The sequence below is a fragment of the Ictalurus furcatus genome, chromosome 1 (assembly GCF_023375685.1).
Source record: "Ictalurus furcatus strain D&B chromosome 1, Billie_1.0, whole genome shotgun sequence".
Lineage (NCBI taxonomy): Eukaryota > Metazoa > Chordata > Actinopteri > Siluriformes > Ictaluridae > Ictalurus > Ictalurus furcatus.
The window spans coordinates 4,568,134-4,595,252 of NC_071255.1; the positions used below are offsets into that span (position 1 = coordinate 4,568,134).

The following is a 27,119-nucleotide window of genomic DNA, read 5'->3' on the forward strand; positions in this document are numbered from 1 at the left end:
AGAAATTTGAACGGTCTGCATAGTTTGGAACAAAATAAAGACATGTAATGCTTCCAGTGTAGCCATGGAGACATATTTCAAGCCATTTCAAGCCATTTCTTATTTCAGACTTATTTCAAGCCATTTCGAGGGCCATCCACCTGTATAATTAATATTTTTAAATGTGCATATGAGAAATTACATGCACATTTAAAAATATTAATTATACAGGTGGATGGCCCTCTATTGTGTGCCAACCCTCTATTGTGTGCCAGCGTGTTGGACCACCTACTCTTTATGCCAATCGTAGATCTGATGAATGTTTCCGAACACGATCTTGTCTTTGCCCTTCATGTCATCCGGAACCCCCTCCTCCTTCATCCGGCTCATGTAGCCCTGCAAAGGCACGGAGAGTCCAAGGACGTTGTTACCAGGGAGACAATGGCATGGACGTCAAACATGTGATGGCACAATCTGAGGGGGTGGCACCACCCACAGCCACCAGTTCACTTCCTGTCCCAAGCCTCCACATTGCACATGAACATGTGAATGGCTGTGTGAGACAGTACTGTGACAGTCACATTCTCAAACTACAAACGTGTCCATGAGGCTTGAAAAGGGTGAGTCATCGGATTCAACCCTGCTTACTGTATAATTATACACATCCTGCTACACACAGCTTCCTGTACGGTTCCAGTGCTAACAAGCATCGGACGGCCTCTGAATCTAATTCTAGACACCACAGTCCTATGGTTTGACCTCATTCTTACCTCCACCACCGCACCCAGGTCTCTAACATAGTCTCGCTCTGTCTCCACCAGCTCCAAAAGCACATAGCTGCAAAGAGATAGAGGCAAGGTTAAATAAGGACATCCAAATATCTTGCAAAACCATTCTTCGAGAAGCTAGCCAGGAACAAGCAACAGGCTTTATTGGGTCGCAACCCAACAATTTTCTAGCTAACTTGTTGCTTTGATGTGTTCTTACTTATTAAATGTGAATGTGTAATTACAAAACGTTTGCGCTCGAGGCACCGCTAACATGAGCTAGTTAGCTAGCCTGATTTATTTTGCTGCCTTCTGAAAATGTCTCTGTAATATACCTAACGCAAACAGCTATCAAAGTCTAATTTTGACCCAATCCAGACCCAAGTGTAATCTATCACCTAATCAGTGGTGACTAAAAGTATAGTATTTAGAGTATAGAGAATTATCTATCTACTATACCACTGGAACTGTCATTTCCTATCATTAAAGTTACTGGCCAGTTTTGCTAGCAAGATAGATAACATTTGGTAAACAATCATATTGTACAAAAGTATTCAAGCTGGCTGGATGACATTATCTTAAATATTAGTTTGTGGTTTTAAAACCAGTATTTTAAACAGAACAGCAAACCAAAGAAAACAAAAAAGTAACATAAGCCATGCTCTTGCTGACCCAGGGATTTATTTTGCCAGAACTTTGATTTAGCAAAATGAACCAAGTTCTCTTGCTGCAGAACCAAAAAAAAAGTCCAAGGGCTGCAGTTGGATCCAGCTCCTCCATGGGGTTGAGACAACCAAGTTTGTTTCAGGCTAAGTGTGTTTGTTGTTCCGTGCTATAGATCATCTCATGGTTAAGATTAGGGGTTAGGGTTAGTTTTATAGAAGGATCAGGTCCAGCTCCACCCCCTGGACTTTTGATTCTGTAGCAAAGACTCTATCGCAAATGAACAGGACTTGTTAAGTCTGGGATGTAGGTGCTTACTGGCGTTTCTTGAGGATGCCTGTCTTGCGTTCATCCATCTCCTCCGCAGGTGAAGAAGAAGAGAGCAGGGAGTTATCTGAGGGGTTACAGGAGAAACTGTTGCTGTCTATGTGCTCAACTGAGAGGGAGCTTGGCCGATCCTCCAGATTCTGAGAGACAAAAAAAGAACATAGAGAGAACGGAGGACTACACTGGCAGATCTGGATGAAAATGTTGAGCTTACAGGATTATAAGAAGCGTAACATACCATCTTGCTCTTGACGAGTTCCTCAATGGCACTGACAAGTTCAGCAGCACTGGGGGTGTCTGAACTGCTGGGCCGCCCAGAAAGACGGGAAGCCTGAGGGTAGAGAGGTAACTATAAGGTTTTTTTTGCATTTGACCCATTCTAAGCCCTGCTTTATTTTCTTGCCCCACCAAGCACTAATTAGCAACTGCTGCTATCTAATATTGCCTCGATCAAGCTTTCATCATCTGGTGCACCAGCACATTCTGGGGGGGAAACACTTGATACCCTGACCCTGAGTGCAGTGGGGGGTTTATTCTGTCTACTTCCAAAGCCAAAAACATTCATTCATTCCTCAGTAAGTGCTTTATCTTGGTCAAGGTCGTAGTGGATCAAGCTTATCCCAGTAACAATTGGTGGGAATACACCAATGGTTGGGATGCCGGTCCATCATCTAGGGGCAATTTAGATATGCCAACACACTGACAGGTAAGTTTTTAGGGGGGTGGCAGGAATCCAGAGAACCTGGAGAAAACCCAGGTATACACAGGGAGAACACTCAGAACTCAGCATAGACAGTAGCCTGAGCATCGGATAAAACACGATCCCTGGGTCCCTGGAGACTTGAGGTGACAATGCTACCCACTGCACCACCATGCCACCCAGGCCAAACACCAAACAGTGTCAGCTTAGGATTGGATTGCAGATGGATGCCACTGAACAATGGCACCATGACCAAAGTTTGTTCTGCCTGCTTCCGCTGAGATGGTTGAAACCAACCTCAAAGGGCAGCTTAACACTTAGAAGAAAGTACTTCTTCTGTCTTGGATTTCTTGCTACGGTTGGCTTTGTGTCAGAGCTATGGATGGCACTGTCAGGAAATCAGATTCTGTTTTAAAATCCTAAACCCTAAAACAAATCTATTATATGTGTGTTTAGAGAATGCTTAATCAAGAAGCCAGCCCTAGATAGCAACAGTAACCAAGTGTGGGCAGTACCCTTTGGGTGGCGGGGAGGATTATTAACAAACCTTGGATACTTTTTTGCAGTATTTTACCATATCAGTATCATATCAGTTTGGTATACACAGCCATACTTAGTGGCCTTATGGTAATTAATTAAAAACTTTACGAAGCTTGTTATTCTGTGCAGGTTTCATATTTAATCCAATGTGAACAAATTCTCACCGTTGCAGTTCAAGGATCCTGTCCAAATAAGGTACGGGCTGTGGCTGGTCCCAGGACGTGCTAGCCAATAAGGTGCCAATTACAAGGCTTTGGGTGGGGCTTGGTTCGGAAAAGGCTTTTAGGCTTATATATAAGAGTACTTGTAGCACACATGACTTCCTGCTGCATGTGGTGGTACATACTCTAGAATACTCCATTAAAGGGAAGAGGGCATTCTGTGTACTGCACACTAGGGTTTAGTTTTGGCTGTGACCAGGTTCAACCAATCAGAACTTGGGTCAAGGGCTGATGGAGTATTCAAACAACCAACATTTGAGCAAAGAAGGAAAGAATCGGAAAAGTCATTAAGGCATTAAAAAAATGAAAGGATTTAAGAAAGAAGGAAAAGTTACTGTAAAGAAGAAGACTGGCGTTGTTGGAAAAGGAAGCTACATGGAGAGGTAGGGGAACTGGGACAAAATGGACACGGAACAAAAATCAACGTAATGCTTGGCGGGGAAGGGGGGTGGTTAAAGCCACATTAACAAACAGGAGACAAAAAGTCAGTAGTATTAGATTGAAAAAACAAAAGAGTCAAAGAAATATCAGTTTTAGCCAGCATTCGGGATAAAACGCAGCAACCACTAACTTAACCGCTATCCTCTACTCCATCCACAACAGACAATTCAGCCTGTTAGTTGCCTGATTTTTGCTTGGCAACAAAAAACAGATTTGAATTACAAAACTGTACACAATCCTTGTAAATAAGGTTTTCTGGTGATATACATTCAGTATCAATCTAGCATAACATTACGTGTACGTGACACTACCTACAGTATTTCAGATTTCTTTATGATGGGATTGCTACGTACAGTATAACATTCCTTCCCATCCTAATCAGTGCTAGAGGTGGAGGTTTGGAGCTTTACCTTTTCGTCCTGCGAGTCCTGATGGAGGAGGCTATGCTGTTGGATCGCCATTGGTGGCGGCAGGGGCACGGCATCGGCGCCCTCTTCTCCCTCTTCCTCTCCACAGCTCTGCATGCCCGAAGAGGAGGATTTGGAAAGTGTGCCGCTGCTCAGGCCCTCAAATCTCATCCTCTATAGAGTTGTTTTTTTTTTTTTATGGGGGGGACAATGATGTGTTAATAACCTGTTATTTGAATATAACCTGACCAATCAGAGTTGAGAATTCAGCAGCACTGTGGTGTAATAATAATTATACTAATAATCTATAATATTAAGTGCTAAGCAAATGCGGTTGTAACAATGAACAGCCTCATCTTAGCTAAACATACGTAGCGGCAGTGTCACGTGTACGCAAAAACAACAGCTTGGTCATTCGTTTGTCTTTGTCTCTTACCTCCTCGACAGTCTCATCCTGCGGTGTTGCTGCGTTCTCGTCCGAGTCCCTCTGTGATTCGCCGCTCTTGCGGTTCTTCTTGTGCTTATGCGCGAGTTTCTTGGCGTGTCCGTCTGCTTTACCGCTGCTGAGTCGCCGCACTGGGCTCGTCAGCCATTTGCGCAGGGTATTTCCCGGACGCTTGGCGCCCGGCGAGCCGTGCAGGTGCCCTGGCTGCAAGGTGGCACAGCCTGACATTCCCCCATCATTACTAGACACGGAGAGGGCGTCTGGAAACAAGGATGAAAGGGGTTAAAACGCTGCAATATGGATTTTAACGCTTCATTAAACCTTTTTTTTTATTTTAAAATGAATCACATTTATGCAAATGTACATATTGGTACGTTATGCTTTATTATTGAACATGCATGATATACATGAGATAACATCCAGCATTATAAAAATTATTATTATTTTTTTTTAAACGTCCGATATTATAAAATAACGAACATGGTGGACATAAAGAACACCGCAACACTCAAGCTTTGGGATCTGTTTCTAAAAGAAAACATGGAATTGAACTTCCTAGTTCCCAAATGCAACATAAATTTCTGATCGTCGTCATGGTTACAGTGCAACATAGGTACGTAACGGAGCACGTAAGCATTGTTTCCGTGCTGCGATTACATTTTTGACCACGGACATAAGTGAAAAATTCGGAAAGAGACGTCATTTTGCTCCTAAGTTGCGGAAAATGTAGGACAGGCCGAGCGCCTCGTTAAAAACAACACTAAATCTCATTCATTATACAGTGGATAACTTCACCTGGGTATTACAGACTTAAAGCTAAAACTCTACTGAAAAAATAAATAAATAAATAAATAAATAAATAAAGACCCTGATGCGTATAATAAAGAGTAATGATTTATAATTGCACTATCCGGTGTCACCCAGTTGACGATGGGTTCCCCTTCGAGTCTGGTTCCTTTCAAGGTTTCTTCCTCATGACTTCTCAGGGAGTGTTTCCTTGCCACCGTCGCCTCTGGCTTAATCATTAGGGATACAACTAAATCTAGACCTGTACCTGGATACCTCTAAAGCGGTATTGGTTTTATGAATGTGCTAATGTGCTGCTTTATTGTATGAATATTTAAGAGCAAGTCTCAACTGCTCTGTGCTCATGTACATGAACAGTACACATGCTAGCGCACGCCTGATGCCAGAGAACCAAACGCAGCGCCGCTATATTTAGTCGACTGCGTCGTTTTCTATTTCTCCTCCTTTTTTATTTTTTAAATAAACTCTGCGCTGTGGCCTTTGAGCTGAACCAAGCTGAGCCTTATGTAAAGCTTGTGTAAGATGTTCTGCTCCGTATCAATCTCTCTGATCTCCTCTAGTCTCACAGGTCTTAAATAAGACAGAATTTCGGAAGTTGTTAATTGGGAGATTTTATTTTTGGGATGCTTGTTAATAGAGTCTTTACACTTGGAGCGTGAAATGTGCATGGTTTCTCAACACGTATAAAAAAACGTGGCAGGAAAAGAAAAAAAAAAGGCCCACAGGCTATGTGGAATATATACACACAACAATCAAAGCAGTTCTGCTTGTGGACACGGCTTGTTGAAAGGAAAGGAGAATGACTGGACCGGCTCAAGCTGACAGAAAGGTTATGGTAAGTCAAATAATCAACCGTCTTTACAACCGTGGTGAGCAGAAAAGCATCTCAGACCTCAACGCACAGCAGTAGACCACATTACACCAACTATGTAGCATTTGATAATATTGACAATAACAATAAGTCTTGACCACACTACCTCTTTTCACAGGTATTTAAACCACACAGACCCTGACCTGAAGTTACTACAGGTCAATGAATTAATGAAAAGGGGGACCTTATTACAGACGCAGTAACGTAAACGCCGCTACTCGCGCCTTGAATGAGGTCATGTGGAGGACTGCAGCTGTATTACAATGAGCACAAGATGTGTTCAAAGCCAAGCAATTCCTTCACCAGCACCATATGAATGATTATGATTATGAATATGATTATTATTATTATTATCACATCCCATGTGCCTGTTGTGAACACCGCTCTGGATTTATGGCTGCATCGCGCGCTTGACAGTTAAGGTCCGTAAACAGAGACGCCGACCTGACGAGGCGTTTTTCAGCTGTTGTGCGCTGTGATTTGAAATGTTGCTTTGACCTCTGCAACAGCGACCTCTGAACTTCCACACACACACACACATACAGAACATCTGCCAAAATAACACAATACAAATATAACACAACCCAGGTCTAAGTGATGAGAATATACCATGCACTTATATTCAGCTCCATGACATTACGCACTGTTATACTCAGCATCGTAACTGTGATATTGGGTTTTCGTCTTGCGATGTCTGCCTTATCCTTTAATGACGGATTAAAGTATCACATTATTCCAAGTGTACAGCTGTATGCTCGAATCTGATTGGTCAGAAGGTGTTCTGACAGTAGTTCCGGGATGCATCGTGCTAATTGTAATACGTTATCACTTCAATTTGAACAACTTACGCAGGAACTCATCTCATACGGCAGACGCACCGCGTAATCGGATATCAAAAGAACAATGTGTCGAATTGTTGATACGGTGACGCACGGAGGTTGAATGTTAATTCAACATTTATAGAAGGAGTCTCTGGTGCTTGAGCTGTAACGCAGTAAACTTAACATTTTCTGGCACGGGAAAGTCTCCAGAACAGAGGTCTTTGCAATTTCTCATTAACATGAAGAGGAGTTTCTTGACAAGTTGTGTTTATTGCTGTGGCATGGTACAGTATAAGAGGAATAAATCATTTCTGGATGTGCTGCCATTGGAAAATAATCAAATAATAGTCAACCAACACTGTTTGGGTTTTGGAAAATACTTTATTGTTTTAATATAACACCATTATTACAATATACACGGAAGATGCTTTTCTCATAATAACCAAAAACACCTTCACTGGATCAAAGTATGCAAGAAAAAGGACATCATTCACTCCCGGCCAAAGGTGTTGCATATGCAGTGACCTGAGAAACAAAAGCCTCTATTCATATCTGTGTTAATGAGCTCTTCCTCCATCAGTCAACTCCAAATCCTCAGCATGAACCGTTCCTTCAGAGGCAGGAGAAAACATGATGGCTTAGGGATAGCTATACTGTAGTACTCATAATACTTCACATATGATGATCCCCCCCCTTTATAAAATCCTTACCCTCGCGCTGGATTATTGTGATATCACTATACGGCTAGTGCCCTGGTGGAATAGAGATTCCTTTATGTTAGTCGGATATTATTATATTAATTAAAAAGGATTGGTGTAAAGCATGAGCACACCTGCAAACAAGGGGTTTATGTAGAAATTTTACATAAGGTTGCCAGATTGGCGAGAGCGTTTCCAAACTCTTCACAAATGAATTATATCGATCGCATTTAGAGATGCATCTGGTATCAGGTATCGGTCTGATACTGCGCTCATTTATTCATAAAAATGCCCCAATACCAACATTCAATACAACGTGTGATGCATGCCCAGCGTTCATTGCCGTGGGAACAAGCAGACGACACAAAATGACAGCAATCTGGACACATTTCACAATTAATGACAGCAATCAAAGCAAGGCAAGCGGAGGGACTGTAGCACCTTCCTACTATACAAGAAACCTGATGGAAAAAAATCTTAAATGTAACTCAGCAGGAGGACTTCTTTGATAGCGGCAAAATAAAACGTGGCAACTAGATGAGATGGCTAGGTGAGAGAGAGAGAGAAAAAAAACAGAACAGACATCGCTAGTTGAGTGGAAATAACAGCCTTTACCCAGTATGTTGTTCTCGACGCTAGCAGCTGCTGACTATGAATGATTCCCGATGCAATGAAAACAAAAGCGTATTTCGATTACAGCTGTAGAGAAACAAAACCCGCTCTTCACTGCAACCCGACTCGATCCGAGGTAACTAGCGAACGCAATTCGTTTCAAATCAACCAGCTAACGTTAGAACAGAACGAAGCAACATGAACAGATCTAAATAAAATGTTCTACGGTGTCGCTGATTGATTAATACGCTGAAAAGAGTGGTATTGATACACCCCTAATGTATCATCAGACCGTTTAATACTAATAAACTATGTGAAGAATTTTACAATTTGTGAGAAAAGATGTGCGACACCAATTTGCCTTTCTTCTCCTTGGCTCATGTGTTCCGTTCTACAAACAATTCATCGGATGGAGACGTGTCGACATTTGCAAAATAGTTCTGCTCTTTCAATAATTAAACATTTCAAAGCGCAGTGACGGAAGCCCGTCCATTTTGTGGCACCTTTAATAATACTAGCTACGGGTGCTTCGATAGTGAAGTCAGTATCGTACTTCGGTATTGCTGTTTACCAAAACGTTCATTATTATATACTTATCTAAGTATGTAACAATATATAATTAGTTATAACTAAGATATAGTTCTGAAAACTACACTGGAATAACGTATGCTTGCGCCCTCTTTTGCACGGATCTCCAGATGTACCAATTCCAACGAAATCTACATTTCTAACCTAATCTACTTATATAACGACATAACTGCCAAAAGGAAACGAGTTCTCACTTCGATTACCAGCATCATCTACCTCATCACCTGAGGTAAAAGTCACTCACGAGACGAGTCTCTTCGTCGTTTCTTCACTCGACTGATCTCTGTTCACGCTAACATCGGTGGGGAAGCGACTCTTCATTGGTCGCTGTTGTGTCTTCTCTGTTTTGATGATGCTGTGACGGTGCAGGAGAACCGCAGACATTTAGACAGCTGGTATCTGATTACAAACTGAGTCGATCGGGCTTATATCCGTTTTGCTACAGCTTGTCCCAACAACTTGATTGACTCACACTTAGCTAGCAAGGTTTTAGACGTCTTTAGGGAGACTTTTTATTGCTACGTTTGTTTCTACAACTTCTGCAGGGAGATGCCAGGACGAGGTTAGAAAGTAGCCTAAACATAAACATTCCAATGTTGTTTTGGCTGAAATATGTTTATGTTTCCTCGAAGTACAGGTGTCAAAGTATATTATTGGTCAAAAACCTCAATTCAACTACAGTGATATACAATGGGTTCCACACAAATCTATAGACAACTAGACTTTATAGTAGACAACTAGACTCGAGACAACTAGACTCGAACACTTTGAGAGTAAAGCCTGATTGGTGCAGTCGGGTGGTCTGGAGGTCTGTCGATGAGAACCGAGCAGTTACGTTATGTTTGACATAATCGACTAATTGGGTGAAGGTATGTGTGGTTCTCCGGAGCCGTCCTTTGATGAGGACTGACCTCCTTTGAAGTCACTTCAATGTTAACATGATGCAGAGACTTGTCCTGTCTGTTCCACCTCGATTTATGAGGGCGTCGATCGTCCTGACACGTTCTCGTCCTGTGGGGTGTGAAAGAAGGTCAGGTCCTGAGCAGTCTTAAGTCCTAGCGGTCTCTCAATCTCACTTAAATGTCTGTTTTATTTCCTCTGGACCATTATAAAGACACCCCTACACAGGCTAATTCTTTTAATTTTAATACTGAGATGTTCCCTATGCAAAAGCAGGACAGCAATCCAAGATGCATCAACAGAGGTGACCCAGTTACTTAATCCACGAGCCGCAAATAAACTACCACCCGTGACGTTGATTCATTTCGTTGTTTTTATGTTGCCTTCAGATATAAAAAGCAAGCTGTCGAATGCATGAACTTCCAATTACAGCCAAAACAAATTGGCTTGTCTGAGAATGCTTGCCTTTCTTCGTGTATGCTACACAAACAGAGATGTAGAGAGCAGTGCAAGGAATGTACCATAGACCCCCTGGAGGTACGTCAAGTCTAACAACATGCACAACAATAATAGGTGAGAACGGGGCCAGCTCACATGAGGCAAATGGAAAAGAGTGTATAAATAACTGTATTTGAACTCATAAATCAAGCTGATCGAACGACTTCTGAAAGAAAACCCCAAACATAAATCAGGTTCCTGTATTATTTAGTGATCATGCAGTATGGTATCAAGAACACCATTAAGCACACCAATGGTAAGAAATAATTTGATACTAAGGTAATATATATACTACACATACAAAGGAGTCGCGGTGTCAAAACCATTGTACGTACCCAAATCCAGGAGCCAGACTTTGCAATTTTCAGTGTGTCCACTCGTTGATTTCATATGATACATGGGACTTAAGGATAAAAGTGAGCTCAGGCTGTGCGCCATACTCAAAGGAGGTGTGGGTGCACGGCGTGTACTGAACGGTTTAACTGAAAACTGAAAATCGCCTGACACATCACGAATGGTGGAAGGAAAGGGAATGTGAGAGCAAAGTGTAGGGTTGTGCTAAGTGGAGAGACAGAGGGAGGGAGGAAGGGAGGGATAGAGAGAAAGAGAGGGGAAGGGAGGGAGGGAGGTAGCGAGAAAGAGGTGGTTGCTGAAGAAAAAGAAGACGAGGAGGAGGGGGAGGAGGAGGAGAAAGAACAAGCAAGACACTTTCCACTCTTGATGTTTAAGTGCTTAATATTGAAAATCTCTTTATTATGATCTTCACCAAACCATTCAGTGCGCCCTCGTGCTCTGTGGACATGGCATGGTCCGGCAAGAGACCACTCCCATCAGGATATAAAGGTTTCATCATAAGATAAACCAGAAGAATTAGGAAGAACTAGAATTTTAGGTTAGCAGAAGGTTTTCTGGGGATTTGTTTCAAAGAATGTTCCATCTGCCGATTTTCTGGGTGTTCTGAGAATATCCGCAGACATTTGCAGAAAACGTTCATAGACATTCCTATAATGTTGTTACAAAACTTTTGTAGGTGAAAACATTGCTAACAAGAAAATCCTAGCAGGCAGAGAGAGAACGATTTTTTGACAACAGTCCCGACCACTTGGGTTCTATTGGCTCATAAGAGCAAGGCTTCCTAGGTCATATAGATGACATTGTCAACCACTGCTTTAGCTGAAAAAGCAGAAAAGTGTAGAGTGTAGGTTGCTTCCATGTCGGCGTAGCAAGAAGTCAAGAACCGTGAATGCTATGACTCGAGGGGCATCTCTGGGAACGTTCACGGTAACATTACATGAGCAACATTCTCATACATTTTTAAGCAAAAACCATTATTACAGCAGTTTATTTCGAATGCTACAGAAATCTTACGGTCTAACTTTTTTCAAACCAGTTGAATACTTATTACGTGTTCTAACAAGGTTCTTTCTTAGCCAGGTGGCAGGTTGCTGATCACTGGACTAGAGTAAGACTGGCGGATTTGGGTAATATCAGGTCACAGCAGCATTTCACCTACACAGACAAGCGCCTCACTGACGAGTGATGGCCGATTAGTGCAGGAATATAGTAACGTCATAGTGAGGAGCACAAAGGTCCTCCTGTTGAAGGGTGTGTTTGGCTGGTTCCAGTGCCTGGGCTGTGGCCAGTAGGACTTCTTCCTGTTGCTGAATGAACACACACACAAGGCTCCTTTGCCACTCCTTCCAGCACCAATCAACATTCAGGGAAGGACTCGCCTTTGGTTCCACAGAGTGACTAGCATGAATCATGTAGCACGCTGCTACACCCCTAGTTGTGAAAAAAAAAATAATAATCAATGCGATGTTCCAGATCTATGGACTGTCTCTTTTTACACATTCTATAAATATTAACTGGCCCTTGCTAAGAGAGCCCAATCTGTGACCTTTCTCACAACTGCAGTCAAGAGATACACAGTCTTTCGATGACGGAATGAGAACCTGAACCGGGGCAACCCTAGTTCTCTGATTCTGTAGCTGTAGGCAGAACGTAGATAAAATTACACCCTGAAATGCCATGTATACTTTTTAGGGTTGTAAGGTGGACGTTATTTAAGCAGACAAGTCATGGAGGGTCTGCAAGGCCAACAAACACTTGAGATTCCACAAGTTCTTCGTTGCATTTAACAGCTGTGATGTTTGTGAATGTTCGAGAAATATGTCAGATTATGAAAAACTAATCAGCTAACCAGCGCTCGATCTTCAATTCTTCTAGTCCATAAGATCAAAACCCTGCAAGACTCCACTGATTATGCTGGTTAAAATCCTTCACTACTTTTACCTTTCCTGTGATGCCAAAGATGTTAAGATTTTCTCCTCTTTCCATTAGCATTTCCCCAATTATGCCATTCTTCTGTATTACCTGAATCCATTTGTCTATTCTCTGTCTACAAAGCTGGACTTTGTGACAAAAAAAAAACAACACAATAACTTTCCCACCTCCCACTCCAATAATGGCCGATTTCTATAACAGACCACGAAATAACTTGTTCTCCATGTCAGATTTTACGATGATGATCCTCTAATGATGGACTTCTGATTAGTGGAAATTGCAGCTACCTTATTGGTGGCTTATAGGCAAGAATTGTAGCATTCAAATTCCGTTTTTAATTAATCATTTATTTCAGTTCATAATTGTTTAAAATTAAACTAAAGATTTTCATTTTAAAAACTATCTGGCGGTATCCAAACGTTGTCATTGGCTGTCTTTGGTTACCATGGCACTAAATCATCTGTAATTTATTGTAATTTGTAAACCGTCATTTATTCCTATTTTTTCTATTTATTCCTATACCGTTTATCTAAAAAAGATATTATTCGTGTTCCTAAATACCGCCCAATGACAGGGGAACGATGGGAAAGGACGCAACTTGGCTGACAAATAAAATATATCTAAGCATTTTAAGCTGACATATGTGCTATCTCTTTAAAATACGGAACACAAAATGAGCCCTAAAATTAGGACTTTAATAGTTCTCAGAAAAAAATTGCTCTGCTAGAAAATCACTATGAATGGGAAACAAGCTCTTAGTCAGTACCTTGATTCTTTTCAACACTGTGTTCTACAATGAACAGGAAACCTCACTCGCAATAGCTTCATCACAATGACAGTCCAGTCATCCCTTTAGAGCTGACCCCAGATGCCTACGCTTGGTAACTGTGCCAATTAATGCACCTGACTTCCTCTTTGTTAGAAAAGTCTGAGCAAGCAGAGTGCTTTACACGATTTACTGACTCACCGACATGACAGTACATTGCTCGATTCGTACTGGGACATGTGGTCAGAAATGCTTAGAAAGCATGAATGTGCTAAGACAGCATGTATATATATATATATATATATATATATATATATATATATATATATATATATATACACACACACAATTTGCTATTCTATCTTTTGACCTTCTGGATTATTGGAAATACCCTGGAGCCATTTGATGGATGCCAAAGGTTGCCATATGACACAATGTCTTCAGAGTGTACTGCATTGGGAAGCATTCCGTGGTGAATTATGACTAGGGGGGTTATGTTCACAGTATGATAGCCAAGTCTAAAAATTATCGTGGATCCCCAGCACCATGTGTATCATGTGATGGTTGATCTGACTACATTATATTACCAGACCTACAAATAAACCCTTGCCCATTTTGCATAGGAGGAATGATTGACAGTTTTTTGGAACGCTCTGATATTAACTGACACCGTCTGGAAGCCCTGCCCCCTGCCGAATCTCACGTTCTTTCAAGTAGGGCATTCTTGTTTCTGTCAAAGCGAATGGAGTATGTTTTGAGTTCACTAATGAACTCAGACGACACTTGACATGTGTGACTGTGTGGACATTAGACAACAGATTTGTAAGAGAAATATAGGGAAAATATGCTGCTGTGTTCTTTTCACAATTGCCACTGCTGTCAAGCAGTTCCCGACTGCACAGCTAATAATACTGTTACAAAACCCAACCTATCCTACCCCTCCAACCCCCAACCAAGCAGGGGGGGCGAAAAATCATTATCATACAAGCCAAGTTGGGACAAGTGTTTTTAATCTGCTCCCTACTTATGAAGACTTGAAAAGTCTCTTCATTTACGATATAGAGTACAACAAACTAGCCCCAGCTTCATGGAGCATGTTCACCATCGTATCGACTATCCAACAAGTACAACTGCAAGTCACACAGTATATGACTGAAATACACCAGAACACTCAAAATTCACTGATCCTGCTTTTATAAACCTACACAGAATGTAGAGAATTATCAGGCTACTAAAGGTTGGTAGTCTGAGTCATCACTGAAACAGCTGGAATCCTCCTACACCAGTAAGGACCTGCCTGTGTGGAAAGCCCCTCAAGGCTATGGAATGATGAAATACTTTCTCAAGACTGGACATTACAGATGCTATTATGGGGTCAAAAGAGTGGAACATCAAACACCACAAAGCTGAGTCAAGAAATTCATCTCACAACGGCTTTAACTAGAATGCCAATAAAGCAGGGGTGGGGTCCGATCTTGTCTGTAAAGGGCCAGTGTGGCTGCAGGTTTTCATTCCAACCAAGTAGAAGAGACACCTAAAAAACTAAGATCACCTGATTTAACAGGTAGAGTCAGGTGTGGCACCAACACTTTGAGGGTAAGATTGGACAACCAATCTTGAATTACGCTTTAAATCCTGAAGCCCATCTTTCAGAAACATGCTCTGTAAAGATGTACAACAAAACCCTGTGCATAACCCTCAATCGATCCTAGCAACTAAACAGGACTCTTTGGTGAAAATCCATCGGTCTTACCTTTATGGTTGAAAATCCCCTCCATCTCCATGCTGCTGCGGGAGTGGGCAATGCAGAGCATGGCGCTGGGCACCAAGCCTTCCTGGGCAGGCGAGCGGTCGGTGGTGCGCACCAGGCACCAATCAGGTTTGTCCTGAGACCTCTCTAGCACCTCCACCGTCTGACCTCGCCTCACGCTCATCTCTGATCCGTTGCTGGCCATGAAGTCGTGGATGACCACCGTCAACTCGCAGCCACCAGACAGCTGTGGAAGACAGCGAGATGCCTCCACTGAGAATTTAAATCAGAAAAGTGTTGCAGAACGGCTCAATCCTGATCTAAGGTTACTGTCTGTGTGCAGTTTTGCATGTTCTCCTTGTGTTTGAGTGGGTTTCCTGCAGTTTCTCTGGTTTCCTCAGAGCATTGGCTACTCTAAACTGCCCCTAGATGTGTGCATAGTGCCCTGTGATGAATTGGCATCACATCCACACTGTATTAACGCCTTGCAACCTAGTATTCCTGGGACAGGCTCTGGATCCACCAGGGACTGCCAGTTAATGAAGATGAATGAATGAATGATGAATCATATATTAAGACTGGGAAAATGTCTTGGATGCCTTCTATTACTTGTTAGCAAAATTAGGCTTGTAGCTTTAGTGCAAACATCAGACATCATACATATCTTGGCTGATGGAATACAGTTTTGATAAGCAGGAGATTTGTGTAAATGTGATTTTTGATGTATTGTTCCTTGATGGTCTTTCAAAATCATGACATGTCCAACCATGGAGTATACAGCTTAGGCTAAAAGGAGTTGATTTTAAAAAAATTGTTCATTATTTCCTTTTTAAAAAGCATCACATTCCAAAAGCCATATTGCATATTATAGAATCCTGCAACTGTTAAATCGTTCGGTATAGAACCTAGATGAGCCATTTAAAAATAGCACTTCATAAGGCAAGTTCATTCAAGATGGACTGTACACGTACAATAAACAATTTCAATGTGATGATCACCAAATGATATTATTATTATTATTATTATTATTATCATTATTATTTTATTTGGAGTCAGTGAATCATTTCAATTCAAATCAATTGTTCACAAACAAGATTCAGTGTTTGATTCAATCACATACCCACTGGTAATGTGGCATAGCCAGCGAGCAGAGGAGGTGTGCCACAGACGCTGAGCTTTTACACTCCATATCTTCAGCTTCTGGGATCCACATTAAATATCAAAAAAAAAAAAGCTTTCATATCTACCATTAAATTCCTTGCGCATTGTGACGGAAAGCTAAAAGCAAAGGAACGCAGCGTTCCTCTCCATCATCTGCTCTCACTGCCTGGTCCTTCAGCATGCTGTTGGAGGCTGATGACACGTCTCAGCGTCGCCGCGGCGACAGCATCGCACGCTTTCCGAGACGGCGGAGCCATTTAAAGGAGCGGGAGGCTAATTAAAACTGTGCATCTGTTATGCGCACGGCTGGCCCTGACCTTTTCACCTCACTGCATGTGGTGTAGACCAAAGCGACACTGATATAGAGCGTCTGTGTTTATAGCTGTACGGATTCATGAAGACATTCAAAAGTAAAAAAAAAATTTATATATATATATATATATAAATATATATATATATATATATATATATATAAACAAACACACACACACATATATAAGAAATATATAAATATAAATTCCAAAAATGGAAGGGAATGACACAAAGAGTCACACAGACATGCTGTCATGTTAGAGATGATAATAATAAGTACTTGTGTGTGTGTGTCTTCTATGTATAGTGGAAACAGTGCTCCCCAAGATTTTGTGCTCTTGTTATATATGTTTTGCACATGATCAATTCAGACATTTGAAATGAGTCATTTAAGCTTCAATGAGTCATTCTTTTTGTTCAGTTTTGTTCATTTTTGTGTCTGGGCGGGTGTGAGTCAGTGAATCCTATCATTTACAAATAAGCTTCAGTGTTTGAGTCAGTGAATCATTTTGTTCATGAACAAGAATCAGTGTTTGAGTCAATGAATTGTTTTGTTCATGAACGAAAATCAGTGTTTCAGTTAGTGTATACTTTTGTTCACAAACATGATTCAGTGTTTGAGTTAGTGTATACTTTCATTCATGAATAAGGGAATCATTTTGTTCTTGAATAAGATTCAGTGTTTGAGTCAGTGAATCATTTGGTTCATGAACAAGATTCAGTGTCTGAGTCAGTGAGTCATTTTGTTCACAGACATGATTCAGTGTTTGAGTTAGACTATACTTTCGCTCTTGAATAAGGGAATCATTTTGTTCATGAACGAGAATCAGTGTTTGAGTCAGTGAATCATTTGGTTCATGAGCTAAACTCACTGTTTGTGTCATCTGCAAGATTCGGTGTTTGAGTAAGTGAATCCTTTTTGTCTATGAATAAGATTCTGTGTTTGAGAGAGTGAATTGTTTTGTTCACGAACAAGATTTGGTTTTTGAGTCAGTGAATGCTCCAAGATTCAATTTGTCACTAAACACTCTGTTGAGTCCTGTTTGACTCAGCAATTCAGTCAGTGAATCCTTTTGAATCTATAAGTTGAATGAACTCAAATATGTTTCTGAGACCTTGTATATGTGTGTGCAGATACGTAACTATACACTGACCCAGCCTGAGTGTGTGAAGGGGTGCATGTGCATAAGAAAGAACCTTCACATATATAGATATGGAAGTGTGTGTTAGATTTGCTGTAGCCAGCAAACCTACCTAGCGCAGGTTTTATAATGTATGTGTGCCTAGGTGTGCATTTAATTAAGTTTGTGCACACAGGGGACTGCGCGTGTGTGTGAGTGTAGAGTGGAAGGCTTGCGATGCTGATCGGGTGACAAAAACAAGTCTGTGGGAGAGGCGAGCTGAGCCAGAGAGTGGGTGGAAGAACGTCTGTGCTGTGAGGAGAAACTCCAGCTACGGCAGCAACTCCATCTCCAGGTGCTTATTTCGCTAGCTGACTGCAGCTTGCTATATTATAGGCGCATGCAGACATCCACAGAAAATCGGAGTTCAGAACTAATTCGCCTTTTAGCCCAATACATCTAGAACCTTTCCAGGAGGACCCTTCTTTTCCTGTGACAATAAATCCGTGAAATGTGCTTCATTGTGGCCGGTGTGTGTCTTCACACTCACCTTGTCACTGTCCAGGGTGTTCTGGGAGGTGCGGGATGCGATGGAGATCGTGTCTGGCTGGCTGCTCACATCGCCCTGACTGTCCAGCTCCTCCCCCTCTCTGTGATTGGTTAAGATAGCCATCAGTCAGGAAAGTGAAAACATTCCCCTTAAAAAGATCTGTCTGTACCTGTATTTGATATTTGCTGTCTGTCTATCTATCTGTCTGCCTGCCACTTTTTCTATCCATCTGTCAATCTATATCTATATCTCACTCTGTCTCTCTCTCTCTTTCTCCCAGTATGTCTGTCTCATTATTTATCAATCTGTCTGCCTGCGCCTGTGGCGACAAAGTTACGGTGTTGTACCTTCTTCCCTTCAGTCTTGCTCCTGTGGTGGTTTTGGGGATGTGGATGGGTTCTTTCAGAGCCCCCCGCAGGTGAATGGTACGTTCCTGAATCACCTCACGCACGTGTTTGATCCACTCCTGCTTATTCTCAATACTGGAGGCCTGTCAGTGCAAATTGCATACACACACACATACACATACGTCCTTAATTTACGATGTAGACTTGAGTGGTTACATACGTATCATAAGAGTGTGTTTATGTGTGTGTGTGTGTGTGTGTGTACGCGCTTGCATTTGAATATGACTCATCAGTCTTAACAGGCCTTTAGCCCACGCAGCCGTTATATAAGCGTAAAATTATGTACAGATAACTCCTGAAAGTTTTTCAGTACTGCAAAAGACAAAAACAAAAAAAAAAAACAGATGGTTTCAGCTTTAGTGTATCAGCCCTAAAGCCACCTCCCACCTTCAGGACGATCTTGTTGTCTGAGGTAGGCGTGCGCCCGACCCAGAGTGCAAATTTACACGGATCTCCTTCCACGTGCTCCGTCACTCCCAATACGGAGGTCTAAAGAGAAAGAGAGAGAGAGAGAGAGAGAGAGAGAGAGAGATTTTCATCCAAATGGCTCATTTTGGTTATGTTTTCTTGAGGACTATGAATTATACATGAATTTTATTCTCTCAAACAGTACAATTTGGTGTAGGGTCATTCCATCTCAAGTGGTCCGATAATTGCAAAGTTGGTTGCTTGACCGTTTTTAAAGTTTAGAACTTGTTTTTTATTTTGAGTGACTACCTCTAGGTATTGGCATTGCAAAACCACCAGTTTTTTTTTTTTTGGTGTAGTTGTTTTTGTTTATACAGCTCAAAATCTCGGCTCAGGATGGGTCTAGCTCCTTGGAACAAAAACTGATCTCTAGGGTACATTACACGGTAAATGTACATATATAAACATCCTGCACGTTCATGTTCCTTAGACTTAGAACTTGTGTCCAATCGTAACACTTAAGATGGCTCATAGTTCCACATTTAGGGTCATTTTATAATGGGAAGGGTACGAGTCTAAGTCTTAATTTTTTTAGGGGGTACCTAGGTAAGTATAGTATGCACGCAGAACATTTCAGGTTTGAGACTTCTCTTTTTTTTTTGTTACGGGGCAAGAAAATGCAGTTTTAAAAAAAGTTCCCTCATTTCCGGGTTGAATATCTCTGGTGTGGGACCAGATACGAATCTGAAATTTTCACAAAAGTAAGTCCTCTATAATAGCATACTGCTGTAAAAATTGTGAGGTCGAGGTTGGAGGTGAACTCTGCAGGACAGTAGACCTCATGAGCCAGATTTGAAGAACCAGCCTGATCTATCATGTCAGTACAGGTATACAGTTTGTATGTGTGAATAGATTTTTATCCAAATATGGAAGCACAGTGTTCAGTTGGGTGTTTTACAAATGAACAGAGCTGTGGTGTTGTTTCTCCTGTGCTAAAAGCGACAAGTTGTAAGTAACAGGTCCGAAGTTGAAATATATAAACGTTATAAATAAGAGTGCTAAATAATAAATCTGTTTATCATATTATTTCATTTAAAGATGTGGCTCAAATGACGTCAATAATGCTAGAAATGAGAGCGCGCAGCATGGAAGCTCATGCCCATCAACAAAGCCCTTCTTATATCTGGCTCAATGGCCAGAAATTTCAGTAAGGCTTTTTTCAGTTTGTCCAAAAACAAATCTGTGAGCTGCCACGTGCACTTTAAACCAGCTGAGCAGGACTGGGTATTGACGGGGAACCCGATGGAATTCACTCTTTCACAGTGCAAGGATTTTATATCAATTTTGTATATCTTTAAAAGTAAAAAAAAACAAAACAAAATAACTGCAGGACTAGTAAAGTATATTTGGCCTGCTTTCTTTACTGTCTGACTCACTGTTTTTGCCATTTTCATAATTACATTTTAAAATTTTTTTATATGTAACCCGAGGAATGAGAGGCCGTACCAGTAGCTTGCTTTTGTAGAGGTACTTGCTCCTGCCGTTGGAGTCTTTGACATCTTTGCTGAAGATGAGAGACATCTCGAACAGGAAGAGGTGGCGATCTCGGCCCTTGCGGATCAGCGTCTTCGGGTCCCACACCTGGAAAGACTCCTGCAGGATGAGCTCACCCTGAGACTCGAGATTCTCATCGAAACCTGCAGTCAGAGTGTGAGAGAGAGAGAGAGAGAGAGAGAGAGAGAGAGTTAGAGAGAAAGATGGAGAGAGAAAGCAAAGGGGAGAGGGAAAGAATGTTACAGAACGAAAGAGACGGTGAAAGAAAGAAAGAGAAGAAGAGAGGGGAAAAGAGATAGAAGAAGCAAGATAGTGATGAAGAGGGAATGAGATATGAAAAGAGATGGAGAGAGAGGGACAGAGAAATGGAGAGATGAAGGGAAAGAAAGAGAAAATAAGACGGAGAGCGAGATGGAGAGACAGAGAGACGGACAGAGGGAAAGAGACATGGATAGAGAGAACAAGAAGGTGGAAACAGGGAAAGGGAGATGGCGAGAGTTAAAGAGGGACAAAGAGAACGACAAATGAGTTAGAAAGAGAGATGGAGAGAAGGAGAGATGGAAAGAGAGGTATATAATGAGGGAAAGAAATGGAGAGAGAGAGAGAGAGAGAGAGAGAGGATTGAGAAAGAAGAAAAAGATGAAGAGGAGAACGAGTGATTGAGAGAGAGAAATATGGAGAAGTGTAAATAGAGAAGGAGAGAGGAAAAGACAGAAAGACAGATGGAGAGAAGGGAAGACAGATGGAAAGATAAAACAAAGTGATGAGAGAAAGAAAGAACAAGAAAGAGAAAGGCAGAATAACAAAAATGAGATGCATAGAGATAGAGATAGATGGCGACAAAGAGTCTCTGTTAATAACTTTTTGTGCATTCTGAAAGTATGTGTGTACAGAAAATGTGCGTGTGTATGTGTGTGTGTGTGTTGCACTGACCTTCTAGCATGCTGAGGTGCATGGCATCGTTGGCTTTCTTGGGCACGCTGAGCATGACCTCCAGGCCGTCCTTGATCTCACCTTTGCCCTCCTCACAACATGTCAGAAGCTCCTACACACACACATACACACACACAATTCAACAGTGCTGTGGTATAATCCTAATAAAGCAATAAGACTCATACTGATGAGATTCTAATTAGTGTTTTGTAGACTGGTTGGAAGTGTGTTGTTTTGTGTTGATCTTGGACACACACACACGCACACGCACGCACAGCTTGGTGGCATTGTCTGGCCCACCCACCTTGAGGAGCAGCTGGTACTTGGTGATTCTCTGCACAGGTTTAATGAGATAGGAGGAGATGGAGTTTGCCAGCCTGTGTCTCTGCTGGATCTCCTACACGCACACACACACGCACACACACACACACACACACACACACACACACACACACTCTCATGTCAGAAAGAAATACAGCCTAACTGAAGCGAACAATGTCCCTGTCCAAAAACAGCCGAGAGATGAACAGCATGGAGGCGGAGCCAGCGGGTCAGATGGGGCGTCGGTGCTGGGATGATTGACAGGTGAGGGTTCTTGCAAGGTCTCGACCATATTCTCCTCCAGATGGAGAAAGCTTTCTCTGCCGTCTTAAAGGGGAAATCTGACTGACACACTCATGGTTTTGAATACCATGTCTCTCTCTCTCTCTCTCTCTCTCTCTCTCACACACACACTCACACACACGCAGAAACACTAGTCCTTTTTTACTAATTTATATGACACAAATAAAAAAATTAAAAAACACTGCAACCTTGACCAAATCTAATCTGTTCACCTGCTGGTTACCATATCAATTATTCAAGCAGAGATATACCGCTAACGAGAATCTTGGAGTGACGGACGACCCAAAAACATAACGACTCCACCACTCAGTGGCAGAGACACTAAAAAAATTATACTGTGTTGATGGTGGAACCAGTGCTATAAATGTAAAATTGTTTGTTGCTGACATTTTGTCCCAAGGGTGGGCAAACTTTTGCACTTGAACACAGATAAGGAAAAAAATGGAGAACGTTTGTGGCGGGAGCACGAGTACCAGTTCGACATCAATTTTAGAAGACGATGGAAAATATATATATATATTTTTTTAAAAAGCGAGGTTGGACCTCCGTGCTCATTTCTCTACGTTCGTCTCCTAGCGACCTGAGTCAGGTGCGAGTCTGCTACAGTTCAGCAGGCTAGGCCATCCGTGATCCCGAATTACTTCTGGGAATTTTCCGGTCACCATAGGTATGCGATGAGTTTGTGTAAAAGAACAGCTACAATTACACTTACGTCAAAGTACGAGCTGGCGTGATCCAAGATGAGCTGTGTGGAGTCCGGCTTGTTCTTACAGTAGTTCACGTACATCTGGAACTTGTCCGCCTGTAGTAGACAACAATGCAATGTTGCAAACAAAACTGCTGAATTCAATTCTGATTGATTGGAAGGTATTAATTCATTTTCTATAAGAGCAGCTTAGGCAGTAGTTCTGGCTGCAAGGCATATCACAGGATTACGCACACCGATCAGCCATAACATTAAAACGGACTCCACAAGATCCACAATTTAAAATTGTAATGTGGTAAATCTCTTTGGGGTGTGCTGTTGGGAAAATAATCAACTTCAACTGTCATTAATGATTTTCTTATTACAGCCTGCCCCCAAGTGTTGAGTCCTTTAGTCATGTATTCTGAGTGACTCAGATTCTCTCGAGACTCAAAACTGGACTCACACCGCTCAGTCCCACAAGGTCTGTCCAGACTCTCCCACTAAACACTCACCCACGTGACGAAGCAGTGGCCGACATCTTCAGGCAGCTGCTCGTATTTCTCCAGCTCTTTCAGGAAAATGCTAGAACAGAACAATCAAAAAGAAAGGGTTAAAACATTTTTGTTTTGTTTTTTTAAGTAAAAATTTAAACCAAGGGTTACACTTCAGGCGTTTAAGGACACTTACTTTTGGTGGAACTCATAGAGGTCCTGCATGTTGCCGAAGATGATGTGCTCTTTGTTGACGATCCTCGGGGGAATCTCCTCCACACCGCTGGTCATCTCCCAAAAATACGTCTGCAACAGCACACCAAAAGGTTTCTTCTTGCTATGTTTGTACTTCTATAACAAGTTCATTTTCGCTCTCTTTCCAAACAACACCCCCCCCCCCCCCCCCCCACACACACAAGTAAAAAGGGAGGAAAACGGTCTTCCTAGTGGACAACATGGCTCTATGAGGATGCGGGTTTGGAAGGTCATTATGCCTAGACAGAATGTCTAACAAGGTGGATCGTACTAGGTCTACACTAGTTGTTATGGACATCAGGACCTTTAGGGTCGCAAACGTTAGAAATCAGTTCTTCCGTATTCTTCTTCAGTATTCTAGTCATTTCGCTAGAAAATATTTGCTAGTCTCATCCCTGCTGAAAAAAAATAAAGTCAATAGAAACCATCATAGAAATTCTAATGGTTTCCACTACAAATACCATTAAAAACCATCAACTAACCATTACCATTACTGGTCCACTATATATTACATACCACCAATATAAGGCAAAAAATTACCAGTAGAGAGGGACCATTAGAATTTCCATTAAAAACCAATACAATTCCAATTATAACCATTAAAACCAGGAATGATATTTCATATAACAGGATGGAGTGTGTTAGAGCCTTGAAAAAACAAGATAGGTGTATCGTTGTCCTTTTCCTGACATGATGGAATATGCTAGTTCTTTGCTAACAAGGTGGAGTATACTGGTATTTTTCCCAATATGATGACACATACCCATTATTTTACAAGACCGAGGGATCGAATAGTTCTTTAGACAGCAATATACAGTACTGTAGACTATGCTAGTACTGTGGCTAAGAGCCTGGAGTAACCTAGATCATTTTGTAGCCTGCAGGTAAGTATGCTAGTCCTTTTGCTAGCCAAATTGAGTCTGATGGTCTTTCATTTCAACAGGGTGTTTATTAGAACCTTTGAAAACCACATCAGAGTATTGCAGTCCTTTTCCTGGCATGCTGGAATATGCTTGCATTTCTTCAAATAGGGTGGGGTACGCTAATATTTTACCAAATATAATAAAGTATGCTCATAACTTTTGCAATAACCAAGGGATCTACAGTAATAGTTCTATGGACAACAACCCTGCTGAAAAAAAAACTCCCAACAACCATATAAACCATCCCAGAAATTCTAATGGTTTCCATTACAAATATCTTTACAAACCATCAGCTAACCATTAAAACCATGAACATTAATAGGCCTTAGTGGTGTCCACTAGACATCACATGGCACCAATAGAAGGCAACAAATTACCAGTAGAGACCCAGAGGGACCATTACAGTTTCCATTAAAACCAATACAATTCCCATTATAACCATTACAAATTATATGAGCGTTTCTATTGTTTGCTCCATTGCAGCTAAGTATGGTAGTCCTTTTACTAGGATAATTAAGTCTGATTGTCGAACAGCTAATTTTTTTTTTAAAGCAGATGTACTACAGTCCTTTTCCTGGCATGCTGGAATATGCTAGTCTTTCTGCTAACAAGGTGGAGCATGTTAGTATTTCTTCGATATTCAGTGAAGCATGATCGTCTTTTTGCAGGACCAGATAGTTCTTTGGACAACAAGCTAGACTATGCTTGTTACTTTTGGGTAAGAGGGCAAATTACACTAAGAGGCTAGACAAAGCTAGCTTTTGCTAGCATAGTAGGCAAATTGAGTCCGAGGATCTTTCAGATAACCGGGTGGAGTGTACCAGCTCCACAAAACCAAACAGGACTATCATAGTCCTTTTCCAGGCATGCTGGGATATGCTAGTCTTTTTGCTTATCCTTTTTGATAGACTAGATAACAGAGTAGACTATGCTGGTACTTGTGCTAAGAGGGCAAAATACTAAGAGGCTGGAATAAACTAGCTCATTTGCTAGCCTACAATTAAGTATGCTAGTCCTTTTGCTAGGCTGACAATCTTTCACATAACAGCGTGGACAGTACTAGCGTCTTTAAAAACAACGAAGGAGTATCAAAGTTCTTTTTCTGAAGTATGCTAGTTCTTTGGTGATCTGGTGATAGTTAATTAATTAATTAATTTATAATTTTTTTATGAGGGCAGATTACACTAGTTCTTGCTACTTCAGTTCACTGGATAGGAGAATCTTGCAAGATGGAGTGTACCGGCTTCTTTAAAAACAGATACTACAGTCCTGTTGCCGAGAACGTAGCCGTACTCACGTCCATGCACTCGTGCAGGTCTCTGACGTAGGCCTTCTCTGTCTGAATCAGCTCGGCCATTATGAACCTATACAGGAGGGCACAACAGACACGCAGACAGATTTGTGAGGCAATTGTATTTCGAAAAAGCACGGCGCTATAGCTCTGGGAACGGCTCTGCACTTCATAAGAGCTGAGCTGCTGTGGTTAGCTTTGACGAGAAATGAAAATTATACGTATCCACGTCCGAGTGCTCGTTTCAGCGGATATGGTAGTGTGTCTATTTCAGGACTCATTGGGTTCTTGGTGTGTGTGTGTGTTAAAGCAGACGTACTCTTTTCGCCGAGCCGACCTGCGCTTCTCTTCATTGAGCTCATGATTGGCGTCTCGGAGCTTGACCTCAGCTCCAGGCGCGCTCGCCGAAATGATGTCCAGCTGCAAGTCTCTGCTCTGAAGACACACAACATAGATTTTTTTTATGCATATAAAATAAAATGAAATCCTTTGAATGCTCTATTCACCACAGCAGGCGTCAACGCACAATCTACATGCACTATTTCTTTTTCACAAATGACATCATTAACAATGAAAATGCACATCTTTCCAGACACACACACACACACACACACACACACACACACACACACACGTGTCCTAATCACCTTGTTGGAATCTGAGGATATCCCCAGCGCTTTTTCCAGACAGCAGTGGTATTTGTCCATACGGAGCGAGAAGTCGTGGTAGCGCTTGTCCACTGATACCACCCATTTCTTGATCTCACCCGCATGGGAGTGGCCCTTTTCACAAAAGCCGTCTGCCAGCTGGATCAACAGCTTCACCCGCTCTTTGGTTTGCTAGAGAGAGAGAGAGAGAGAGGAAGAGAATGAGAGCTAGAGACATGTACTGATTTCTCAGCACTAGTGAACTCTACAGCTCAGCCTGATTTCCACCAACCGCAGCCCCAAAAACAGAAAACCCTCAAACGAATTCTCATTAGTTATTTAAATGTTGATCTTTGCTTGCTTTTTCGTTCACGTCACGTGATTGTGTTTACCACAGTCATGTGTACTTGTTTTGGTTTTAGCCCTGCCTCAGCCCCAGTCTTATCGTTGGTTTGCTACCCTAACGTGTTCACCTGTTCTGTGTTTCAATTTGATTTGTTCGTCAATTTCTACCCCTCTGTTCGCTTATCTCGTTGTGAACGCTTTCGGTTTTCAGTTTTCCGAATCCTACCTCTTTTTTGGATGTTCCTGTTTTGATGTTGCCCTCCTGTGGATTTATTTCCCAAACAAATATCATTCCTTGTTTATTTATCCACTTTTGTTTCCG

The 27,119-nt window shown here is 41.7% G+C and overlaps 1 protein-coding gene across 5 annotated transcripts in view; it reads right to left on the reverse strand.

Moving 5' to 3' along the window:
* The window catches only part of triob (trio Rho guanine nucleotide exchange factor b), a 130,179-nt gene that overhangs the window by 15,717 nt on the left and 87,343 nt on the right, over positions 1-27,119 (reverse strand). For all 5 annotated transcript variants that reach the window (XM_053621045.1, XM_053621055.1, XM_053621035.1 and 2 more), the window contains 19 exons: positions 26,453-26,644; positions 26,125-26,240; positions 25,812-25,878; positions 23,533-23,642; positions 23,358-23,427; positions 22,870-22,959; positions 21,838-21,930; positions 21,534-21,645; positions 20,553-20,743; positions 19,026-19,127; positions 18,579-18,721; positions 18,232-18,331; positions 15,091-15,334; positions 4,482-4,750; positions 4,049-4,219; positions 1,975-2,067; positions 1,728-1,876; positions 750-816; positions 272-375 (listed from right to left, as the gene is read on the reverse strand). In XM_053621045.1, the coding sequence (XP_053477020.1) occupies positions 272-375; positions 750-816; positions 1,728-1,876; positions 1,975-2,067; positions 4,049-4,219; positions 4,482-4,750; positions 15,091-15,334; positions 18,232-18,331; positions 18,579-18,721; positions 19,026-19,127; positions 20,553-20,743; positions 21,534-21,645; positions 21,838-21,930; positions 22,870-22,959; positions 23,358-23,427; positions 23,533-23,642; positions 25,812-25,878; positions 26,125-26,240; positions 26,453-26,644 (2,483 nt within the window). The remainder of the gene's footprint in view (positions 1-271; positions 376-749; positions 817-1,727; positions 1,877-1,974; positions 2,068-4,048; positions 4,220-4,481; positions 4,751-15,090; positions 15,335-18,231; positions 18,332-18,578; positions 18,722-19,025; positions 19,128-20,552; positions 20,744-21,533; positions 21,646-21,837; positions 21,931-22,869; positions 22,960-23,357; positions 23,428-23,532; positions 23,643-25,811; positions 25,879-26,124; positions 26,241-26,452; positions 26,645-27,119) is intronic.